The sequence below is a fragment of the Haliotis rubra genome, unplaced genomic scaffold (genome assembly GCF_003918875.1).
Source record: "Haliotis rubra isolate DU_JTF1 unplaced genomic scaffold, ASM391887v1 Scf4, whole genome shotgun sequence".
Classification (NCBI taxonomy): domain Eukaryota; kingdom Metazoa; phylum Mollusca; class Gastropoda; order Lepetellida; family Haliotidae; genus Haliotis; species Haliotis rubra.
The window spans coordinates 4,663,500-4,689,465 of NW_025767079.1; the positions used below are offsets into that span (position 1 = coordinate 4,663,500).

General features: G+C 41.0%; 1 protein-coding gene across 1 annotated transcript; it reads left to right on the forward strand.

Moving 5' to 3' along the window:
• Window positions 1-3,159: 3,159 nt before the first annotated feature.
• LOC124287147 (large subunit GTPase 1 homolog) lies at window positions 3,160-20,937 on the forward strand. Its single transcript, XM_046723631.1, has 14 exons — window positions 3,160-3,372; window positions 4,935-5,061; window positions 6,155-6,272; window positions 7,016-7,102; window positions 8,534-8,620; window positions 10,570-10,713; window positions 11,471-11,912; window positions 15,041-15,142; window positions 15,885-16,028; window positions 16,528-16,654; window positions 17,166-17,245; window positions 18,218-18,346; window positions 19,584-19,631; window positions 20,032-20,937. Exons 1-14 carry the CDS (start codon window positions 3,283-3,285, stop codon window positions 20,236-20,238), a joined length of 1,932 nt encoding a protein of 643 aa, XP_046579587.1. The 5' UTR covers window positions 3,160-3,282; the 3' UTR covers window positions 20,239-20,937.
• Window positions 20,938-25,966: the final 5,029 nt, after the last annotated feature.

Below are 25,966 nucleotides of genomic sequence, written 5' to 3' on the forward strand. Positions count from 1 at the left end.
TGACTAACGGGATCGGGTGGTCAGACTCGCTGACTTGGTTGACACATGTCATCGCATCCGTATTGCGTAGATCGATGCTCATGCTTTTGATAGCTTAATTGTCTGGTCCAGACTCGATTATTTACAGACCAACGTAATATAGCTGGAATATTGCTGAGTGCGGCGTTAAACTACCAACCCAAGTTGGAAGTAAAGTAGCAACACCTTAATACCCATTCACGCTTAAATTTAACGCCACTTATGTCTTATACTGGAATGAGAACGATAAATACGTTTTATGAATGTTTTGGGGTTTCTTTCAGGTGAGGACTTCGCCGAACGTGCAGCACTGGTCGGATCCACTTAGAAAACTGTGGAAATAAAATATTAAAACAAATGTATTTTTACTTGTCTATATGGATATTTTGTGTTTCCACGCTAACACAAAACTTTCCAAACTTCGAGGTCCGTACTCTAGGTTTAGTAACAATACAATTTACATGTTGACCCTGTTGGTCGCGCCAACACTCGTGCTTTAAGACTCTCCAGGTTGAAGAACAGCCAGCACGTGACCATAACTGGTTTGTCTCCCTCTGGCATTAAGTGAATGAATTTTGAGTGAGTGAGTGAGTATGGTTTACGCCGCTTTTAGCAATATTCCAGCAATATCGTGGCGGGGGACACCAGAAGTGGGTTTCACACATTGTACCCATGTGGGGAATCGGACCCGGGTCTTCGGCTTGACGAGTGGACGCTTTAACCACAGGCCCTCGTGTCTGCGAAGATTAAAGATTAAGAAAAATATTTTTTTGAGATGACCCCCGACTTGAAATGCCTCACAGTCACAGTACAATACATCATAATGTATTGTACTGTGAGGCATTTCGAGTCGGGGGTCATCTCAAATTTTTTATATTTTTTCAAAATCTTTAATCCTCGCAAAGACACGAGGGCCTGTGGCTTTACCCACCAGGCTACCCCACCAACCTCTGGCGTAAATTAGCGGAATATTGTTCACGTGACATCTCGACCCCTACGTGTGTTTTGAACCATCCTCGATAACCAAGTGCTGTATGTGTCCATTAATTCTATCATAACTGATATCCTGCTTTAGGTAATAGAGGAAGTTAGCTTAGTTTTACGACGCTTTTAGCAATATTCCAGCAATATCAATATATCACGTCGGGGTACAGCAGAAATGGGCTTCACGCATTGTACCCATATTGGGTATCGAACCAGGGTCTTCGGCGTGACGAGCCAACGCTTTAACCACTTGGCTACCCCACCGCCCCTGGGTAATAGAAGATGGCCTGAAATGACGGAACGTTTAGTGTGTGTGAATGTAGTTTTGCAGAACAGCATATCAGTCAAGTGTTCGAGCCTTGATTCATGAAACCAATAATATAAACGAGTCTGGATCAACAAACTGGTGACACGGTGGGTCCCCGTGGAGTGAGTGAGTGAGTTAGTTGGGTTTAGCGCCGCTTTTAGCAATATTCCAGCAATATCACGGCGGGGGACACCAGGAATGGGCTTCACACATTGTACCCATGTGGGGAATTGAACCCGAGCCTTCGGCGTGACGAGCGAACGCTTTAACCACTAGCTGGGCTACCCCACCGTCCCTGGGACCCGTGGAAGACATGTGGACTTATAGTAACTTGTGCATGTCGTCAGAATCGTTCTCGGGCTCGGTAATCAGGTAACGTACGTACCCCGTAAATAATGTCAATCATTGGATTATCCCGCAGAGATTCAGTTAAACATTTAACACTTACTGACCGTCATGAAGCTGAAATATTGCTGAATGTGGCTTTTAGCGAAATTAACAAAAGTATCCGCACGCGCACATACATAGAGTGATTGAAAGTAAGTATTGATAATGTACATGAACTATTTCCCGGGAAACAATACAACGATACTGTCCAGATAAGCACGATTTGTTGTACTTATCAACACGTCACTGTGAACGAATTCACAATCTTCGAACCGACCGTCAGTTTTCGGTGTCGTAATGTCTCTTATAGGTATTCTCTTCAAGTACTCTTCAAATCAAAGATTATATTTGGTGGGTGGGTAGTGTGTGTGCGTGCGTGCGCGCGTTGCGTGTGGGTGTGTGGGTGTAATGTATAATTCGTTTTGGGTGGTCAATGTTTATTGGCATGTGAATAACAATTAGTTTTTTTTGTTTAAGTCATCGATCTCAAAATTTGATCTTTTTGTCATTTTCATCTACGAACATGTTATCTATAAATTCCAACAGAGAAACATTAACTTCACAATAATTACACAGATTATTCTTAGAGAACTATTTACAGCCTCCGTGGTTCGCCGGGAGAGCGGAAGGTCGCGGGTTCGATCCCCGACCGCGTCATACCAAAAGACGTTAAAATATGGTACTTGTTGGTCCCTGGCATTGATGGGTACAACAAGGACTGGTCGGCTCGGAGTCAGTATAATGTGTCCGAGTGGGGTACTCATGCTTCACTGCGGCATATGGTATCTCAGTGGGCTAGCACTATAAAACCAGTCTGGGCTAGTACAAGCAGCCGCACATACACATACACATACACATACACACGCATGCACGTCGTCATATGAGCGAAATATTCTCAAGTACGACGTTAAACCCAGCTTCACCTCACCTCACCTTAGAGAACTATTCGACATAAAAATTAAAATCATTGTTATTTCATATAAGTCATACAGCAACAAATAGCCTACAGTTCTTCACACGGGGTCTTAATGTTTTAATACCTTGTAACGGTATTCTTTATTACAGCTTTTCAGAAAGGGGTGGTGCACACTCCACTCTCCTACCCCGAGTTCCATGCGGCAAGCCAGCATAGTATCTCTGCCACAGGCCAGAAAAATGTGACGATTCGTCACATCTTGTGGTGCACACTCCTGAGAAAGGAGGGGTGCCCACATCATTTTCACCCGTTTTTCAATGGTCATTTAATAAACTTTCAGGACAAAGGGGTGGGGGGTGCGCACCCCACCACTCTGGATCCGCCAGTTTAATGAAAAGCTATGAAATAACACAGGGTGTGCGGTAAGAACTAAATATAAACAGCTGACAAGCTTGTGTCGAAAGTAACGTGAACGTTTCCAGAATGATGTTTAGAGTTGTGTCCCTTGACAAATTTTACCCAATCAGACTTCGACTTTACCTTTGCTGCCCACGTGCACAAATGTGTTTCCTGAACAGCAGAAGGTTGTGTTGTGAAATACATGCTTTAAATAACATTACCAGTGAGAGAAGTAACATAACTGTTTGACAGTATTTGACGGTCGGCGACGATGGGTAAAAAGAAGAACAAAGGCAGTGCTATAGGCAGAGGCATTATCAAAGACAGGTTCGGCGCGGCAAAGAGAACTGACAACAGCTTCGTAAGTTCATACGCGACAAATAAAATATGAATGAAATTGTGTGTGAACCTCTGGCACTGCTGCTATTTTTGTGGCATCATCTGTCAAAACAGGTCCTTGGTTGTGTACTTTAGAAGGAATTTGTGACTGAACTGACACATTTTGGTATATATTTGTTATGTGAGCATGAACATTAGAATAGTAATTGAACGTTTGGTAAGAGGTCCACACGTAATCCCCATTTGAAATCTTATATGGGTAGGGTAAGGTCTAAATCTTTTTCCACATGGGTACAATGTGTGCAGCCCATTTTTGGTGTCCCCCGCCGTGATGTTGCTGGAATATTGCTAAAAGCGGCGTAAAACCTAACTCAGTCAGTCAGTCAGTCTAAATCTTTTTATTCCCCAAAACTTCTAAACCCCTTTTAAAGGTTTTAAAAACAAAAATAAATAAGCACCCTATTTATGAAAAAATATCTATTTTTAAGCATAGAATAATTTTAAAAAACGGGGGTTACGGGCAGAAATCTTTCTGAAAGTTTGATACCTATTCCCAAAATATGAATAATAGTGAAATTATTTTGTTCACACTAATTCACTCTACCTTTTCATCATGACATAAGCAGCAAAATTTTTACTGTACTGACAGGTCTACTTCTTCACATGAACCGGTGACACTTTGAATGTGTTGGTACTGGTAGCTTTGAGTTTGATGACATTTTACCTCTCGTATCACAACAATATTAAATAGAAATTTGAATCACGATTGATGTGGCTGTGTCTTAACCATTCTGGCTTAGAGGCCAAAGGGTATTTATAAATGAAGAAAACTGATAGCACTATTACTACTATTTAGTATAGCATTATTTCTGTGGTGGCATTGAGTTCTGTGTCATAGTGGCTAACTGACTTGGTGGATACATTACAAATCATTGAAGATTCAGGGCGGTGGGGTAGTGTAGAGGTTAAAGCGTTCATTCGTCACGCCGAAGACCTTGGTTCGATTCCCAACATGGGTACAATATGTGAAGCCCATTTCTGGTGTCCCCCGCTGTGATATAGCTGGAATATTGCTAAAAGCGGCGTAAAACTAAACTCACTCATTTAAGATTCATTGTATCCCAACTGCATTGATCAATGTTCATTAGATGTCAGTCACTGGATTGTCTGGTCCAGACTCGAAAATATGCACACATCATCATACTTCACAAATATTACCCAGATCATCATTAATAAACAAACAGTGTCATTGTGGTCCTGCTGGTATTGAATACTATAAGTTGTATGCTTCTCTGAAGTTTACAACATATTTATCTTACTGCCATGTTTAATACACAAAATATCATTTTATTTTGAAGATCTATAAGCATCATACGATTGTTAGTGATACAGCTTCTCGGCAGAGAGTTTGGCAGTTACTGTGGCAGTGGGTAATATTTTTTCCAGTTATCACCCTCTTGGGAGGGGTGACACGGAAACTTGTTAAAGCGTCATTGACCTATGACATCATGGTGTTTTACATGAAGGAAAGATAAAGTGTCATGTACTGGTACTATCATCGTGATGTATTTCTGTATTTGACAGCTACACACAAGTGAACTGAATGATGGTTACGACTGGGGACGACTGAACCTACAGTCAGTGACAGAACAGTCTCACCTGGATGAATTCCTCAGTACAGCACAGATGGCAGGAACAGAATTTACTGCAGGTATAACCTCCACATTTAAGGGCTCATTTTGCAGCACCTATCCTATCCTTTGAACCCATTCCTGTGGTTCTTTGCCCGTGATCTGGTCTTCCGCAACCCTAGTCTGTCTTACTGTTATAAGTCTAGAAAATGTGGCAAGTCTAGATTTCCTCAGCTTCTCAGGGCTCCTTTTCATTATATTATATTTTTTTTACTATGAACTTTTTTCAGTAAAATATTTTCATTTCAGAGACTGGTTGTTAGTCTTCCCCAGCCCATGCTTGTCATTATAGGCGATGAATGGGATCGGATGGTCAGGCTCACTGACTTGGTTGACACATGTCATGCTATCCCAACTGCGTTGGTCAATGCTCATACCGTTGATCACTGGATTGTTTGGTCCAGGCTTGAGTAATTACAGGTCGACGCCATTTTGCTGGAATATGGCTTAGTGCAGCGTTAAACATGTTAAACAACAAATAAACAAGCAGTGGTCAAAGAAGCCTGTGGTGCCTGCTATCTCCAAATGCTGTACTTTGAGAACCGTCAGACATTACCATGGGATAAAGACAGCTGTGTGAAAAGATATTGGCCAGAATGAATTAACATTTTATTTCATCCTGCCTCAGGGGCGGTGGTGTAGCCTAGTGGTTAAAGCGTTGGCTTGTCACGCCAAAGACCCGGGTTCGATTTCCCACATGGGCACAATGTGTGAAGCCCATTTCTGGTGTCCCCTGCCGTGATATTGCTGGAATATTGCTAAAAGTGGCGTAAAACTAAACTCAGTCAGTCAGTCAGTCAGTCATCCTGCCTCACGTTTTTCTATGTTTGTTGTTAAATCATTGAAGTAGCAAGCAAACGTACAGATCAATATTGAGTGTTTTATTACATTTGGAGGAAGGGCAAGGCTGTCCAGATGTTTCAGGTTGCCTTTGTAAAGGAGTATAGGCTTGTGATTTGTAAACCAAGTTTAAATAGATGTCTTGCCTTACTGAGAACATTGTATCAAATGACCTGTATTCAGTGTGCATCTTTAATTCGTGGTATACAGTTGACTTTTCCCCTTTGAGAGTCATTCGTTGATATGAAAGTGAAATATTGTGAAATATTGCAGAAAAGCTGAACATAAAGTTTGTGGACCCACAAAGAGCTGCAACTCTGTCGGAGGATGAGAAGAAGAAGATCCGAGAAGCTCAAGATGAAAACCGAAGTCTTCTGAGGATTCCACGAAGGTGAGGCTAGCTGTATGGCTGCAACTATAGTCCGTTTATTGCAATCTAACTCGAAAACAAATAAACATAAAATACTCAATGAAACACTGATCATAATCAAAACCTCAGACCAACTCTGTGAGGTTTTTGCAGAATTTATGTCCTAAAAATAAAAAAGTGGTTTAACAAACTATCATTAAAATATCGACACAATTCACTATATGTTACGAGGGAGGGGTGCAGAGAAAGGGACAGCCAGGTGTGCAAGAAAGGATGGAGACGGCACAGCACAAGTTAATGAATCAATAATTTTGACGGCACTTGTGCACGTGCTTCTCTAACACCTGGCTGTCCCTTTCTCTGCACTCCTCCCTCGTAAGAAATGGTGAACTGTGTCAAAATTTTAATGATAGTTTGTAAAACAACTTTTTTAATTTTAGAACATAAATTCTGCAAACAAATCACAGAGTTGGTCTGATGTTTAGATTATGATCAGCGTTTCATTGAGTATTATATGTTTATTAGTTTTCGAGTTAGATTGCAATTCATCGGTCTGCTTTTGAGCCAAACGGACTATAGTCAAATTAATGTGTGGCTCACTCACTCACTCATTTTTGTAAGACATTGCACAATCCCTTGGGTCCTTATGCTGCCATAAAATGTCCAGGGAATTATACTTATGCTAAGCCAATTAGAAATTGTTTAAAATATGCAAAGCAGTTATGATGTTGTTTACAAACTGGATGACAATTTTCATGTTACAGGCCAAAGTGGGATGAGAGCACTACCGCCGAGCAGCTGGAGCTGAGAGAGAGAGACGCCTTTCTGGAATGGAGGAGAAATCTTGCAAGGTCAGCAAAACAAAATAGTGGAAAAATAATGTTGACATACATTTGTGAAAATACAGAATCATGGATATACAGATATAAGCATTAGTGTAAGATAACTTAACATTAACCAGAGCATGGGCCAGTTCTATGGAGTGATCTTGGAGTGTAGATGATTTAACTCCCATGCATAAACGTACGGATTGAATTGGTTGAGACCCATGAAGGTCCGGGTTAGAAAAGGTCTTCAGCATCCCATGTTTGTTGTAAGACTAAGAGGCAACAAATGGGATTGGGTGTCGGATTTACCTTGAGTCCTGTATTTGAGGGTCCCTGGGACTCATGCTCTTAAATTTGGGGGGTCATGGACAACAATTTTGGGATCCCATACACTAAAATATTATTATTAATGCTGTTATTGTATTGTGTATCATGATCATCACATTGTTACAGTAATTTAATTGAAAATAATACCATAACCTAGCTAGTAGCAAACTGTGATCAATTATTGTCACTTGATTGGAATTTTTTAAAGTCCCTGTGGACGCGCTAATAAATTTTGTTGCGTCCATTGTCAATTTTTTATGAGTATAGGACAACAACAAACAAAATAGTGACATCACACTGCCATGGTAGCACCAGTTGGTGTCATCTTAAAGGTCACATGCAACCAAAAAATCAAACATAATTAAAACACAAATATCACTTATTCATGACATATAATATGCATTACTGATTATAAAAAAACATAAACCTAATTATAAGCGTACAATTGAAAATCAAAAGTGCAATATTTTGTACTTGGGTTTACTTCCCTCGAAACGAAGCACCCGGGATACCGAACCCAGTTAGAGCGGGTGGGTGTGCACTCAAGTGTAACGCAGACTTTCATTGGCTGGTTCATTTGCCGATGCCCTCATGGCTCATTGTGTGTGTGTATAATGTATATATAGATGTTGGGTTTTGTAAATATATGCTCATTTTTGTGTATAACATTTTACAATCAACAGACATCATAACATGTCATGTGTACAGGTATCACACCTACCTGTCTGTGTACATTACATAATGTGATAAATTACATAAAGTTCAAATTGCATGTGGTCAGTGATCGAAGTTGTGTTTTGAATATTGTCATTAGCAGACAGGCAGGCAGACACATAGGTCATCTCGTTATTTTTCAACTTTATTAGTTGAATTTGCATTTTTGATAGTCCATGCCGAAAGGTATCAGAATCTGCAAAGTTGTGTTTTACGTTGCATGTGACCTTTAAGCCATGTTATCATTTGATCTGGATGTCTTCTTCCTGGGAGTGACCCAGAAATCAAAAGTGCCATGCTTTTCCTTGTAGAGTTGTCTTCCTTAGATTGGTCACTCAGCTGATACATTTGCAACTTGCGTATTGTGATATATGATTGAATTCCCATTCAAAGCTATGTTCCTCTGTGTCTTAGCCTTCAAGAAGTGGAGCACATTGTGATGACACCTTACGAGAAGAACCTGGATTTCTGGCGACAGCTATGGCGTGTTATTGAGAGGAGGTATGTAGGATGTTACAGAGACAAATTTAGCACGTTGTAGAAAGAACAATTGAAGTGTTTTGTATTGAGGTGATTTGTTTGTTAGAGAGGAGGTTTGTCCCACCCGTCTGATCTTGCACCCTAGTCTCACTGACCCAGTTCCCATAAAAAATGGCTAGTAAATAAACGTAATATGAAAAATAGATCTGTCATGCTTTCATGCCCCCCCACACTGTCATTTCGTCACCCTCCTGCTATGTCTCTCTGTCTTCCCCTAACCCTTAACCCCTTCCTATACCCCTTTCTTCTACCCCCTGCCCCCACCACCCACACCCTTCCTCTACCCTAACACCTATCCCCCCTTCCTATTACCCCTTCCTCTCCCCCTACCCCCTTCCTATGCCCCCTTCCTCTATCCCATTCCTCTGCTCCATTCCTATACCCCTTCATCTACCTCTACCCCATCCTCTACCCCTTTTGTATACATCTTCCCTCTACCCCCACGCCTTTCTATACTACCTAACACCTTCCTATACCCAACCCCTTCCTATACCCCCTTCCTCCACCCCTTTCCTCTGCCCCTTCCTATATCCCCTACTCCCTTCCTATACACTCTTTCTCTGCACCCCCCCATTCTCTACCCTATTCCTATAACCCCTAACCCCCTTCTCTACCCCTTCCTATACCCCTTCCCATTTCCGCTACCCCCTTCCTACACCCCTTTTCTCTACCCCTTGCTGTAACCCTTTCCTAACCCTACCCTATACCCCCTGCCCCCTTCCTATATACCTTTCCTATACACCCTTCCTCTACCCTCTTCTTCTACCCCCGACCTTTACCCCCACCTTCCCTCTTCCTCTCCCTTAACAGGTTGCTTGTGTGGAGGTTGTCCATGATAAACTCTTACATGTTTACACCTGAAACATCCCTCTGTCTCCTTTGTCTTCTGTGTTATAGCCCTAGCAAGCTGACAGAGAAAAGGGTGGTGTTATGTAATTGTTACATAATTGTAGCTTGGGTATTTGTCTTGTCAGGTTCATGCTTTGACAACACAATGTGATCAGTCCCCAGGCTGGGTCTGGTATGGGAAGGATGTGTTTGAAAGTTATCCTGTTTTTGTCACGTCATTAGTGTGGTAATGGCAAACTTTGTGGCGTCTGCTGGATTGGGATAGAGTTATGAGTGGCGTGAAATTCATTGGATCTTGTTGGATAAAGAACAATATTTTAGCCAGATGAAGTCAGTGGTAAGATTACTCACTGAAACATGCTTATTACCATTTCAACATTTTAATGGGTCATGAGAATGATATATTTTGGATTACAGTTTTCCAGTTAAGAACAGATTCTAGTACTTTAGTCAGGTTTCGAACAGAGTCAGACACCTAATCGCCAGCACACAAAGTCAGCGATCTTGCCCATACAAACACCGTGGCTTCCGCAAAATGGAAGTTGGACAACTGGTTATCTATACCACTTTCTAAATGACATTGTGTATATGGAGGCATGTTAGTGTATCGTAGGGTTGGAACGGTATACCGCGGTGTATTCATACCAATGTATTTTGTTTTTGGTTTGGTACACCGAAATTCACATTCATACCGAAAATATCATCTTACTCACCTTATGCACATTTCTTACGGAATGTCATCACAAAATTCCATGTAATTTAGTTCTAGATGACATCTTCATTTAGCTACCATTTCTGACAATTCTGTGTCATAATCCTATTGTCAACAACTCATGCTAATTCGATTGGATGAACGAGTTCGTGTAAAGGCACTTTCGTTTGGGTCCCAATTCCAAGAAGATTTCTTCTGAGAACTTTAGTTTTTATTGTTAATGAACTGAACCGAAATGCACCGAACCGATAGCTGTGTACCGCAATACGCAGCGAACTGTGGCATGGGCGTACCGTTGCACCCCTAGTGTATGGGTCACTGATGTGATTAATGTATTCTTTGTTTTCAGCGATGTTGTTGTCCAGATCGTGGATGCACGGAACCCTCTGTTGTTCCGGTGTGAAGACATTGAGAGCTATGTGAGGGAGGTGGACAGTACGAAGGTCAACCTGCTCCTGGTGAACAAGGCCGACTACCTGACTGAGGAACACAGGTAAGAAGCAGTAACAAGAACTCATCAAGGTGTTCCTTTTGATAGAAGTCAGCAGTGGGGTAGTGTTATAAAGTTCACTCTTCATTCCATTGGCCTGATATGATTCAGGGATTTACCTTGAGTCCTGTATTTGAGAGTCCCTGTAATTCATACTCTTAATTTTCAGGAGTCCTGGACAACAAAATAGGGGTCCCAGACACTTAAATATTATTATTAATACTGTTATTGTATTGTGTATCATGATCATCACATTGTTACAGTAATTAAATTGCAAACAATACCATAACCCAGCTAGTAGCAAACTCAGTGATAACGTTTGGCTCTTGATTGGAATTTGCACAAAATAGTATTTGGACTTTTTCTGAGTCCCTGTGGACGAGCTAATAAATTTTGTTGTGTCCATTGTCAAGTTTTATGCATATAGGATGCCGGAATTTGATTCCCCACAGTTACACTTTGTACATCTCAATTAAACATATCACTTGATCTCCTTGATCTCTGTACATCTCAATCTGTAGTCTGTAATACTATGTCACTGGCTTCCTGTCATTCACCTGATGAAGGGGCATGAAGTAGCCCAGAAACGTGTTGTAAATATTTTCTGGTGTCCCCCGCCATGATGTTGCTGGAATATTGCTAAAAGCGGCGTGAAAACCAAACTCAGTCCGTCAGTCAGTTAAATATTGTGTGGTATCAATGTATTGTTTCCACCTGTGCTTTAAATGGTGGTAAAACTTGAACTGGATTTTCTTTTTAGGCATCATTGGGTGGATTATTTCACATCCCAGAATGTGCGAGTTGTGTTCTGGTCAGCCTTACATGAAGCCAACAGACAGAAGGAAGAAGCCAAACAAGAGGAAGATGGTGATGTTGTTGTGGACAGTGATGATGACAGTGATCCTGAGATCATGGAGTGTGAAAACGCAGAATGTGAGAACAGTGAGCGTAGCTCTGAAACACATAGCAGGCTAAGTGACGCCTCAAATGTTGACAGGGACCAAACAAATCCATCACACCTTCAATGTGAGGCAGGCAGTCCTGGTGAAAAAGTGGACAGTAGTAAGGGAGGTAACTCCTCTGGTGGCGATGTGTCCCGGTTTAATTCCACCAGAATTGTGAGTGGTCCGGACTTGCTCGAGATTCTAAGGAACCTTCACTCAGGAGCCAAGTACAAGGCTCACGTCACAACCATAGGCATGGTGAGAAGCTATTATTAGACTTTGCCTTTAAGAAAGTGGTCACAGATCTGGGGCTACATTTTCGAAGCTCTCTTAGTGCTAAGATAGTCGTAAGTTAATGTATGGCACTTACGGCTATTTTAGTGCTAAGAGAGCTTCGAAAATCTAGGCCCTGGGTTAGAATTGGTCTTCCATGCTTGTTTTAAGAAACGACTAACGGAATTGGGTGCTCAGGCTCGCTGATGTGGTAGACACATGTTTTTGTATCATTTCTGCTTATGCTGTTGATCACTGGTTTGTTTGGTCAGATGTGATATGTGTGAGTACACCTTCATGGTAAAGTACGTAAAGTATTCCAATTATGATTAGGGGCCTCATTTGCAGAGTGAAGAGTTGAATCGTACTAGAAACTAATCCGAAACATGTCTTATTAATGGAATAGATTAAAATACAGTGTTCGCTGATCCCAGACGGAGTATGAACTTGTATTTATGGGGTAATGTCGGAACTGATTAGGCATTCATTTACATGATACGTTCAGTGTTACATGTCTGTGCTCTATTCCCAAGAGAATATTGAAAAAATCATGTGCATTGTGCAACCCTATGCCCTTCTGGATAGTGTCTTCAAATAATGTTCGATCTTCAAATTCTATTAGACATGAGCCTGAGAGCCAGCATCCTTGATAATCTCCAGGGTATACGTTCCGATAAATCTCCACTATACCCTGGATGCATCTACGGCTCGAGCCGATGAGTTTATTACCTCCCTTGGTTGGCTTTTTATCCAATCAGGTGTCTACGCTGGGAAGCTGAGCGTACCAATCACAACTCGTTTTCACTTTTTAAATTATCTAACTGATTAGAACATAACATAATGATATATTGTTGCAGAGGTTCTCTGAAAGAGGTAGAAGGAGTTCTTGCATATATTTTTTTAAGATTTCAGACCTGTCAGACCTGTCAATTTGTCTGTATGTTTTCCCCCCAAATCTGAATTGAGCTGCGAACAAACTTTCGAGGGTGCGACCGCTATCTTTGTTGACACTGGCAGGCTTGGTTGTAATGGCGGCTTATCTGATTGGTTACTGTGAGAATGCAAAGCCAGCAAAGGGAGGTAATAAAATCATCGGCTCGAGCAGTAGATGCATCCAGGGTTTAGTGGAGATTTATCGGAACGTATACCCTGGAGATTATTGAGGATGGAGGGCCAGCAGTTAATGGTGAACCCCTTTTTTCAGTATGTTTAAGAGGAACGAACTGGATATATATTGTAGCTGAATTGAAACTTCATTAAAATGAAATGCAGCATGACATGATCGCAAATGGTCAGAAATATTGCTTTTTGTTTGTGGGACAATTTCGCATGTCAGTTTTGGCATCAACTTTTATTTCCAAGTTTCAATTTTATTTTGGTCATGCTTTGAGATTAAGTGTGCCCTAAAGGATTAAAATCTGCAAACTTTCCATGTTTGAAATGCTTTCTCAACCTGTCACATCTGTATACAGTGAAGCCTCGTTAATCCGGACGGTTGCGTTTCTCAGTAAATTCGTCCGGATTGCGAATAGTCCGGACTACTGAATCAAGACCCAAGTTGCTTCCCTAAGAATTACAAAAACGACACGAATCTGGATAAAACAAATAAGCATTTAATGTAAAGCCTAATTCATCACATCAATAATTTTACCGAGTGACATCCGCATGTTGATCCGACGTGTCTGATCACGTCCTTCCTCAGCACAGTTGAGGTAATGTCTAACAAGCGATCTATTGTAGTATGCCTTGAATGTCCGAATTATTCCTGCATCCATCGGTTGAATATGAGACGTGGTATTTGGTCACATTTCGCAAAGTTAGCGAAGGACACTTGTGACTTGCAGCATTGTCGTAAAGCAAAATCACTTTTAGTCCACGTGACCGGATCTGTCTGTCAAAGTACATTAACCAATCAGAAAACAGCTAACTTGCCATCCACGCGTAAATGTACAGTATCTTCAGTCGGGAGCTTTTTATGTCTAATTAAAACAACAACCCAGTTGGCCAGTTAATTAAGTAAATATCGCCGGGAGGTGTTGTTAGGGTTCGTGAACACGACTTACAGCGTCCGAACTGTGAAGCAATTTACTGTTTATTTTACTGATTGGTGACAGCTACTTACCGTCCGGTTCCGGAAACCGAATTTCCGGATTATCGAGGCAAATTATATAGGCATAGATTGGTAACAAGCTGAAATCGCCCGGGAGGCGAGACATCCGGATTATCGGAGTCCGGACTAACGGGGCTTCACTGTACATCTCAATTAGTAACAAGTGAAAAAGTAGTGCATAATAAATGGTGGTTAGATTCAGATTCAGTGGTATCAGATCTCTACTAAAAGGCCAGTGGGGTAGCCTAGTGGTTAAAGCTTTTGCACGTCACACCAAAAACCCAGGTTCGATTCCCCACATGGGCACAATATGTGAAGCCCATTTCTGGTGTCCCCTGCTGTGATACTGATATTGCTGGAATATTGCCCAAGGCACCATTACATGCAGTTGGAACTTCATATGAATAGGCAGACACATCTCAGGTGGTCTGAAACTGTAAATGTGCCACCTTGTCATTGTTTTTTACATTTGCCACTGCAATTCAGTGTTCAGCCAGTATATAATCACTTGCGTAACATTTTGTCCTTTGTCTTCATGATGAAAGGACCGCCTCAGTGGTGTAGTGGTTAGAGCGTCCGCCCGGAGAGCGGAAGGTCGCGGGTTCGATCCCAGACCGCGTCATACCAAAAGACATTAAAATATGGTACTTGTTGGTCCCTGCCTGGCGCTCGGCATTAATGGGTACAACAAGGACTGGTCGGCTCGGAGTCAGTATAATGTGTCTGAGTGGGGTATTCATGTTTCAATGCGGCATGGTATCTCAGTGGGCTAGCACTATTAAAAAAAACAGCTTAAGTCTGGGCTAGTACAAGCAACCACACATACACATACACACCGTCATATGAGAGAAATATTCTCAAGCACGAAGTTAAACCCAATTTCACCTCACCTCACCTCATGATGAAAGAATACATGATGGTGACCATATTTCTAGTCCAGTCATGAGGATTGTAGTTCCTGTAGTGTTGTTGTATCTGAATGTTTGGTTTTCCTGTCAAATAGATCGGCTACCCCAATGTTGGCAAGAGTTCTACAATTAACGCCATCCTACAGATGAAGAAGGTGCCAGTGTCTGCTACTCCTGGCCGAACCAAGCACTTCCAGGTCAGTCAGGTTACTAGGCAACCAGTTAGATCCTGCTTAGAAATCGTCTTTAGCCACCCATGTTTATCTTAAAAGACAACATGTGATCAAGTGGTCAGTCATCATGCCCCAACTGGGGATCCAAGCTCATTATTACAATAACTGGATTGTTTGGTCCAGACTTGATTACTAACAGGCCAGCATTGTATGGCTCGAATATGGATGGCAGACAGCATAGACTTACCCGCTAAGGTTGCTCTGTACAACGGCACCCAGGGGAAAGGGGGGAGATTTTCTGTACTTAAGGAGACATTCACTGCAAAAAACTTTGTACCCTCCTTCCCTCCCTATACTATGATTGTAGAATATTTAAATATATGGGAGACACTTAAGCTGGAAGAACTTGTCTCCCATTCACCTCCTGAGACCTGTGAAGGTCCGGGTTAGAATATTGATCTTCAGTAACCCATGCTTGTCGTTAGAGGCGACTAACGGGATCGGGTGGTCAGCTCGCTGACTTGGTTGACACATGTCATCGGTTCCCAATTGCGCAGATCGATGCTCATGCTGTTGATCACTGGATTGTCTGGTCCAGACTTGATTATTTACAGACTGCCACCATATAGCTGGAAAATTGCTGAGTGTGGCGTAAAACTAAACTCACTCACTCACTCACCTCCTGAGAATTTGTTTGCATTATGCAACTGTCACGGGAAGATATTGACATTGTCCACACCTATTTGAAGGCTGTGCCTTGTTGCAGACGCTGTTTGTCGACCCAATGTTGATGCTGTGTGACTGTCCAGGACTGGTATTTCCGTCGTTTGTGTCCACTAAGGCTGACCTTGTGGTCAATGGAATCCTGCCCATCGACCAGATGCGGGACCACGTTCCACCAGTTTCACTCATATCCTTCACAGATGTTGTAGTAGATGACTAAGAATTAATTAGTGTGTCCAGGTTAGAATTGATCTTCAGTAACCCATGCTTGTCGTTAGAGGTGACTAACGGGATCGGGTGGTCAGGCTCGCTGACTTGGTTGACACAAGTCATCGGTTCCCAATTGCGCAAATCGATGCTCATGCTGTTGATCACTGGATTGTCTGGTCCAGACTAGACAAATCACAGACCGCTGGAATATTGCTTAGTGCTACGTTAAACAACAAACAATGAACAAACCAACCAACTAATTATTGTATGTGTGTCTTTAAAAAAACCCAGCAGAAATAAAATATAGGTACCCATTTCAACTAAACAGTTTAATATTTGCATACAGTGGTTTAAGAATTCAGCAAAACCTCCTGACTACTTTATTATTGACATTTTGACAGATTGTTTTCTCGATGAATGTAGATTTGTAATTGTCAAGCCAGTGTTCTGCCATGTTGTTACCTTAACACTGCTACATCTGCGAGCGAATACCACGAAAGACGCTCGAGATGATGTACAGCATCAACATTCCTCTCCCCGAATCAGAAGATGTTGATGAAGATGTCCGGCCTACAGCACATGAGCTTCTGAATGCATATGGATGTAAGTATACTATTGTCGCTGTTTTCTCAACACAAAACTGTCAATAAATAACCTTGGCACCTTTTAGGATTCTTGGTTAGAATTAGTTGCCAGCTAATGGCGAGAGACAACATTCTGGATCTGGTGATTTGGTTTATTGCTTTGTACCTTGACGGGGCGGTGGAGTAGAGGTGTTTGCCCGTCATGCCGAACACCTGGGTTTGATTCACTACATGGATACAATGTGTGAAGCCCATTTCTTGTGTCTCCCGTTGTGATATTGCTTGAATATATCTAAAAGTGGCGTAAAGCTAAATTTACACACCCCTTCATTTGTGAATGTCGGCCACATCATCATGATCATCTGCCGTGTCCCATGCCTAATTTTGTTAATAGTTACATCAGCTACTGTTCTAACATGGCAGAACAAAGGACCTACTTTTATCATGCACGTTTTGTCAAAGATTGAAAAGTTGTTCGTATGTTACTGTTGGTTTTCAAATACAGGACATGTTTTAACATTCCTTTGCAGTAATGCGTGGCTACATGACCTCCAATGGCCTCCCTGACTGCCCAAGGTCATCAAGATACATCCTGAAGGATTATGTCCACGTACGTTTTGATTTGATTCCTAGTGTTTGTCTGGATCTGCTCAGAGGCCGAGTATTGCCCCGACATATGCAGCACAAATTTCTGTTAAAAACTGAATTAATTGAAAAGTTCCTTTATCATGTTGCACACATCTTTATTGTTAGTGTTATTGCTTGGCTGGGGTGGGTGTTTTGCATTGATTTTAGGGCTGTTTAATGGTTTGTGATGGTTTGTGATGTTGAATGGTATGTTAATATATACAATGCACCATCAGAAACTCTGCGTCTCATAAAATCCTGAGGGGAAGTGTTTTTTGTCTCACTTTGAAACATTTATCAACATTTTCATGTTTCAAAAAGCTACAAATTATCAGCACCATATTAGCCCAGATAAAAGTTTAGGGGTTAACTATGTTGGAAATTTATGATGGGTAGGTTGGATCTGCCCAAGGTTTGCAGAAAGTTTCTGGAAAAATTGAAAGAATTGAAGCGTTCATCAATCATGTTAGTCACACTCATCTTTATCATACTGTAATTAATGCTATTTCTGGGAGTGTTGGGTCTGTTACTCTGATATCAAGACTTACATTCTTTATGTTGAATCCTGTATGCAAGGCACCGTCACTAACTGTGCATCTCTTAAAAATCCTGAGGGCAAGTGTTTTGTCTTATTTTTAAGCATTTATCAACAATTTGATGTTTCAAAAACTTCAAATTTACCGGCTCCTTACTAGCTCAGATAATGCAGAAGTTTGGGATTAAGCTATATTGGAAATTTACAATATTTCGCTTTGAAGTTCAGTGAATATTAAAGCAACGAGGAGTAGCTTTGTATGGTTGAAAATGAGGCCAAGGTTCATTCCCACATAGTAACGATGTGTGAAGCCCATTTTTGGTTTGGTTGACCCCTTGCCATGATATTGCTGAAATATTTCATAAAGCGGCATAAGACCGTACTCACACCCTCGTTTACGTTTGTTAACTGATGCTGCAGGGGAAGCTACTGTACTGTCATCCCCCACCTGGTCTGGATGCTGAACACTTCCAAGCCACACCTATCCTGGAGAAGGGCGGAGTCACCCATCCTAGTGGGCAGGAAGAGGAACCGGATCTCTCGCTGAAGGTGACAGTCCATATATGGGCGGTGAGGTAGCCCATTGGTTAAAGTGTTTGCTTGTCATGCAGTTGTATGAAATAAGGCCCGTCCGACAGCCCGAGACGGGCTAGATTTCTGCCGGACGGTCTAATTTTAAAGCTAGCCAGCCCGATGGACGGGTGAAAATAAATATTCAGATAACGTGTCCACTGGACTGGTTAAATCTCTTCTGGGCTGATACGTTTTTGAAATTACCAGCCCAGATGTCTGGCTGGATTTTTGGCTTATTTCATACACTGTTGTCATGCCGAAGGCCTGGGTTCGATTCCCCACTGGTGTATCCCGCCATGATATTGCTGGAATATTGCTGAAAGCGGCGTAAAAGCCAACTCACTCACTCACTCTTATGATCATATTGTCAGCCATGGGAATTTGCACTGTGCAACTAGCTTGAGACTACCAAATTTTGCTGAGGATAGTAATAATACTCAATGAGTTTTGGCATTTGCTGGCTGTAATTCAGAACAAGTTATTAATGCTTCCAATTATGGTACGAACTGGATCTAAATTAAGCTGACAGAAAATGTAAACATAATAAACAGTAGGATCAGCTACAAACTGGGAGGAAGGGAAATCGTTTTCAAACTTTCTCTGGAATGGTCTTCAAGAAACCCAAATTTCTGTGGCTGACAGTAGATAAGTTTGTCCATGCAATATTATCTGATGGTGAGGTGGCAGTTATCTGTGTCTCCTCATATTCAGTTCACACAACCTGTGAGTCTCCATTTGTATCCTAGACTCATTTTGGGAGAGAAAATGTGTAGAATTTGAATTCAGAGCATAATGAGAGGAATGAGCAAAAGGGACAGTGAAATATGCAGCCAAGACAACTAAATTACTTGAGTGAATGCTAACACTATGTTATGAGTGATTTCACCATCACAGCAAGGACCCGGGTTCGATTCCCCTCAATGGTACAATGTGTGAAGCCCATTTCTTGTGTCCTCTGCCATGATGTTGCTGAAATGTTGCTGAAATATTGCTGAGAGCGGTGCAAAACCTAACCCACACACTCATTCATAACATGCTGTTTGGTTTTTAGAAACTTGAACCCAGACAACTGGAATTTGACACAGTGGGGTCTGAACCACCAATGTGTATGAAGATGACAAAACTGAGGTGCATACATCTTCATTAGATGCATTCAGATAAAGTCAAGCATCTTAGTTCAAATGACCAAGGGATATGTTTCTAATTGTTTCAGGCCAAAGCTCCACACACTACATCTCTAGATAAGGAGTTCTTTGCCAAGGTGGGTTCATTAATTTTCTATGAACGTTCAAATTTCACAATTGTGAGATCAAAAACTGGAGAATGAACAATTTTTGCTTTATTCTGTCTGGATATATGGAAGATATTTCCAAGAATAATCCTCATTAATTAATTAAAATTGTTAAGTGTGCCTGAAATGTTTGGGTGCAGAGACTCTTTGACTTGGTCGATTGCTAGTCAGCAATCCCTGACGATTCAGGTTCAAATTGGTCTTCAGCAACCCATGCTTGTGGGTTGAAGCGACTAAAGGGATCGGATGGTCAGGCTTGCTGCATTGGTTGAGTCATGTCATTGTATCCCAATTGTGTAAATCGGCCTAAATGTGGAGAGTTATCTAATAAAATAGATTAATAATGCAGGCTGCCATATTTTCTTTTCAGGCCAGAATGTCTGCCCACTCAAAAGGGACACGTGGAGTGTCCAAATTCGTCCGATCCGAAGGGCTCCAACATGTTTCTGCTGAGTCAACACAGAGCTCCACCCCTCACAGTAGCAAGACATCAATTAATGAGAAAACATGGAAACGACACAATAACAAAAACAAGAAAGAAAAACTTCGAAGAATACATTCAGATTACGACAAATGAAATTCTTTTCAAATCTTAAACTTAGCTTCATGATGTCATATCCATGTCTTTCATTATAAGTAGACCACTATCTTACATTGCAGAAATGTAATTGAGTGGTTTGAACCAGGACATATGGGAAGGTGAAGAGAAGCTGGTTAGGGACCGTTCATAATCTATGGGGTATCAGGTGTGTGATGATTTTTATGGATCAATAATTTTAAAATATATTTATATAGAAAACTGATGACCCCCCACCTACCCTGATCTTAAAATCATCAAACCCCAAGACACAACGGACCGTTTGTTATTTAACTGGTATTAAACTGGTTGCGAAGTGGTTACTGATACTGCACTGTGTTTTAGCTGGAATATTGCTGACAGGGGGAATTTAATATTTAAATTTGGGACCAGTTCAAAAGTTTACTGTTAGATTAAAATTTCTAAATGTTTTAGGGACTGTTCATAATTTATGGCTATTTTAAGGGGTAGGTCATCCATTTTGTTCTGGGGGTGTGGTTGGTACACACTTGGGATTTGCAGGGGGTGGGTTGACTTTGTACATGCTTCTCCATGAAAATCATCAGCCCCCACCCCCATGCCTTAAATTATGAACGGTCCTTGTAAAGAGTGACAATAATATCTTGGTTCAGTTGCAACTGGTTCCGAAAGTGTGAATTATTTGTTGCTCTTGACTGTAATAAATGAAAGAAAGAGAAACATTGTATTGTTATGATTAAGAAGCAAGAAAGCCAAACAGTGGAAGAAAATTTATTTCCCGATTATCTGAGGACAAATGATGCAAACACAACAAAAAGAAGATGAAGTCCAAAATATGGGAGCCATTTATTGCAGCCAAGAGGTCCGTCAAAGAGCTTGCTTCAAAAACAAAAGAGACACGTCTTAAAAAAAATCTGATGGTCCATTTTCACACTGCAGTCACAACTCAGCACTTTCGTGTGCAATATACTTCTTTTGAGTAAATGGATGTTTTCTTCAAAATTAATCCGATTTTCTTTTAACATTTGGTATCACACAGTCGTATGATAAGGGTTCTGATATATTACTAGTACGTCAAAAAGAAATCCCCAATATTGACAATGTTCGTTCACTGCACACATTTTCCTATAAACTGGGTCCTATTCTCAAAGCTGACACAAAGATGATCTTATTTAGCCTAAAAATACATATTCATAAAAATTTACTTTTTCAAAATTTTAAATTTCTTCGTTAAAATCCGAATCACAACATGATCTAGTTGCCTGATGTTGAAGTCACGATCCTCTAAAGTATGGCACAATGGCTGCACAGTGTATTTAGTTTCTCCAGATGCTTAGTGACATGCATGACCGTTCACATCTTCAAGGCCTGACACACGCATACCATTAATCCTTTACATACGTGTCAGCGTCACTTTCACTGTCCAAACTCTCAATGATGCTCACTACAACATTATGTACATCTGAATCATCAGGGGGAGGATCACCAGTTCTCAGTGATACGGCTCAGCATTTGATCAAACGATTTGGTAGGTTGCATTTATTAACTTCCAACCATGTGTTTCCTGTGCATACTGAACAGGAATTGGTGTGAAAGCATTTCTCCAAACACTTGATAAAAGTTTATCCGTTTATCTATGCCAGTGAAAGGAGACATCCAACCATGAATGGTGGTTTCCTTTCAGCTTCTGACTAGATCGTGCACAAGCCATGGCTGCTTGTGTGCGTGGCGTCCATTACTGTCACCGAAGAAGTGTCCCGTGATGATCTGGTAGAACTGGCCTTCTGCAACACATGGTTGTCGTAAGATGCGATGATCAGGTTTGCTGACTTTGTTGATACAAGTCATTGAGTCCCTGTGGTGTATCCCAGTTGGATTGTCTGTTCCACACTTGATTGTATACAGACAGCAATGTTCTAAGAAAGTGTAATCCCAAATATAACATATGTTAGCAATGGTAAAGCTGCAATAGTGCTGAGGGCAGCTTTGAACAGCGAACCAGAAAACAGTTACAATTTTGAGACATGTTTGTAAATTGCCAATACTGTAACTGACTGGTCACCAAGGGAGTACATTAAACTGCAAATACCAGCAGCTCCCACTGCATCATGGACACCCTCAGAGATACAGATCTGGGTGTCTCAAAGACATGCCAACATCCTAGAAGCTAGGATGACCTGTGTTCTTCATCTTCGGTTTCTAATCAAAGCATTCTTGAAGATCCAAACTTTATATAACTTGAAATATGACCGGTTTCCTCTACTCCAACTGAACAGTGAGACTGTTTAAATTTAACATCACACACAAATAAAGAAACAGACACACTGATCTCACTTCAGACTGGTGAAGTCTCACACAGCAACAGGAATTCGACCTGATTTGGAAACTGTTCACTGAGCGAGTGAGTGAGTGAGTTGGGTTTAGCTGCTTTAAACATGGTTCCATCACAGGTTGTGAGCTTAATGAGGGAGGCAAGCCCACAGTGATGCAGGTGTCAGATGTGTACTCAGGACAAACCCACTAATACACAAACACATAATCTGGCCGAACCGGGATTCAAACCCACTGCCATAGGAACAAAAGGTTTGTGGTGTGCTGAGGGACAAAAGTGCATAGTGAACTGCTCTGGTACTCTCACATACTGGTACTTATGTGATTATGGCCGAGTTTCTTGTACCTCCTGTTCAGGAATCATACTGTGGCATGCCACATTGTCAGGAGATGGTCCCAACTCAGCATTTGAGGCTGTGAGTAGTTTTGCTGCTTCAATACTTGACAGCTTTCTGGCCTACTTTTGGACACTACCGCAGAGTGAACAGCAGGCATCCGCCCTTCAACAGGCAGATGATGTCTCACACATACATATGTGATCATGGCAGAGTTCACCATCTTGTGCATCCTATTCAGGAATTGTACTGCAGTAAGCTGCTTTGTCAGGAGATGATCCAAACTGATAATTGAGGCTGTGAGCAGTTTTCCTGCTTCAACACCTGAAAGGTGGACGTGTCTAGTCGAATGTAGGATACAGCAACAGAGAAAGACCTTGCACTGACTTCAGCGCAGCTGTTTTTCTAACTTCTATCGGTACACACTTTCCCCCACCTGAAGAATGCAGCTATTAAGTGTCGACCACCAAAAATGGTCAAGCCTTAAGTAGCCATTTAGTGAACATTTGGGTGGTTCAGATACTGCACAAAACATTCCTAGAAATGTGTTTTATGTTCCAGACTGGAGATGTCAGACATTCAATTCAGTAGATGATGATGACGATGACGATGACAACGACGATGAGTATGGTTTTACGTCGCTTTAAGAAATATTCCAGCAATATCACGATGGGGTGCACCAGAAATGGGCTTCACAGATTGTACCCATGTGGGGAATAAAACCCAGGTTTTCAGCATGTGCAGCTGACTCTGCAAGCATTAGGCTACCCCACCGCCCCTCAATTCTGAAAAAGTATGTCCTGACAGCGAATCCTCCAGCACCTCACAGGATTGAGTACTGTATGTTTCCACCATCCAAGAGAACATTGGTGGAAAAGATCAAGCAAGCAAACTTTGTATCAGTATTTGGAGGAATGCTCTCACACCAGCTTCAGTTTCAATATGCACCAGGACACAGCTGGAAGTTATATGATGGATTCTCCTAAATTTGTGATCAAATGCCAAGCCGCATCATTGAGAACTGACGACTATCCCTGATGATTCAATTGTAGATAATGAGAAGTAAGGATTAGAGACAGGTCTTACCAGTTTCTGTTACACTTCCACTGTGTGGAGATTAATGTCATATGTTTGCCCTTCTTTGACGATGCGAGCTGGACGTACGTGTCACTAAATATCTAGAGAAACTAAAGACACTGAATTGCTTAAATACCATTTTTTGGCACACTAAAGAAAAATCAGACTAACAGCAATAAATCAATGGTTCAGTCACTGTTCAATGGCTTCTGGAAATGGAAATTTGGATAGTGATATTTCATTTTAATGCAAATTTAATGATTTCTCAGAAGGCCAACTTTTCATAACGAACTTTTCAAAGAGTTGCCTCCCTTGTGTCAACATTTACAATATGACCCCAGTCACAAATTTTGATATATCTTTTTGAAAACCTTTCACAAAATAGTGGAAAAAGATTCTATTAAATTCTAAAATATTTCCATTTTAGAAAATATAATTTATCCATTGTTTTGTGAATTAAAGGGATTTGAACAAAAAGTGGTATTTTTATGATTTCCTAACACAAGCATAACTGCACTGGGAAAACATCAGAACCCTTATGTTTGGAGTAGGACACCAAATATTAAATGAAAACAGGATTTGTTTCAAAGAAAACATTCACTTACTTAAAACAAGTATATTGCACATATATTGCTGAGTCATGACCTCAGAACCCCAAAATGTGAAAATGGTCCATCAGATTTTTTTAAGGCAATATTTTTTGGAAGAATCAGTCTCTTTTTTGTCTTTGAAACAAGCATGAACTTATACAGACCTCTTGGGTGAAATAAACCGCTCCCATCTCTTGGACTAATAAAATACTCTCTACTACAGACACTTTGACTTCTGAGTTCTAAGTCCAACCAGTCCCAAGGTTTGTGATCTTAGGTCCTGAACAAAAATTTGAATAAAAATTTAAACCAAAAACCCCCCAAATCACCATTTACATTTAGGATAACCATCAAGACTTCCTAATGTATGATTAAAAACGACTAGGCCACCCCACCGGCCCCTTGAATTTTGAACACAATGGTGAATATTTTCAAGACATACTACTATGAACCTACATTTAGAATCCCAAATATATTATATGCTACATTTAGAGTAAAAGAAAGATTGGTTCAGAACGAGAAATCAAGACAATAACCAACTGTACAAAACATCCCATCCTTAGACCTAGTTGGACCTTGAACTTGACAAACATCCCTCAGTTGCATACTCGGATCTATCACAGAAAGAGTGGGGCTGATGACAACAATCCAATGGAGGCGATGAAACTTAAGGTGGTGCTTTGCAAAATATATTGGCCCAAACACCTATATTTCCGCCATGGGACGCCTCGAAACTGATAGTGTTTTGGACGATGCACCGGGGTAAAGTAAAGGAATAACTGTATACCCCTCTTCAAATTAGCTAAAATTTTAGCGTACTTGACATTAAATTTATGTCTTCGTATCATTGTTGACAAAAATTAATACATGAAATATTCACACAAATATATTAAAATAAATAGCTTTTCAATGCTGTTTCCTCCACTCAGACTTGTGGCGTAGTGGCAGTGACTCCATTTTCATGGTACAGTGTTTCTATTGCAAGAAGAAAGATTGCACAAAAATGTTCTTTTTAAAACTAAAACAAGGTTTGGTACTTACTTTGGTCTACACTGTGCTCACAACTTGTGTTACCTGGACACCTGGATTTCATACTCGATTATTTACAGACTGCCGCCATGTAGCTAGAATATTGCTGAGTGTGGTGTTAAGGAAGCAACCAACCAACAACAGGATTTCATCACCTTCTCCACTACACAGTTCATAATTTACTGAGTGATCGCTAAACATACAAATGAAATGACTAAGGTGGGCTGATGCTAGTGCTAGTGTTTGAATAATCAGTCAATCGATTGATCTCGCTTGCGTCAGAGATTATTGATGGGCTCGGTAGACTAATCAATAATAAAAAAAAATGAAATATAAAATTAGGGGTAAGAGGGAGTGTGAGTGAGTTCAGTTTTATACAGCTTTTAG

Coding starts and splice junctions, on each gene's coding strand:
- LOC124287147 (XM_046723631.1), top strand. CDS start 3,283: ATGGGTAAAAAGAAGAACAAAGGCAGTGCTATAGGCAGAGGCATTATC. Junction 18,347..19,583: donor AACCGGATCTCTCGCTGAAG/GTGACAGTCCAT, acceptor TAATTGTTTCAG/GCCAAAGCTCCACACACTAC. Junction 19,632..20,031: donor ATAAGGAGTTCTTTGCCAAG/GTGGGTTCATTA, acceptor TTTTCTTTTCAG/GCCAGAATGTCTGCCCACTC.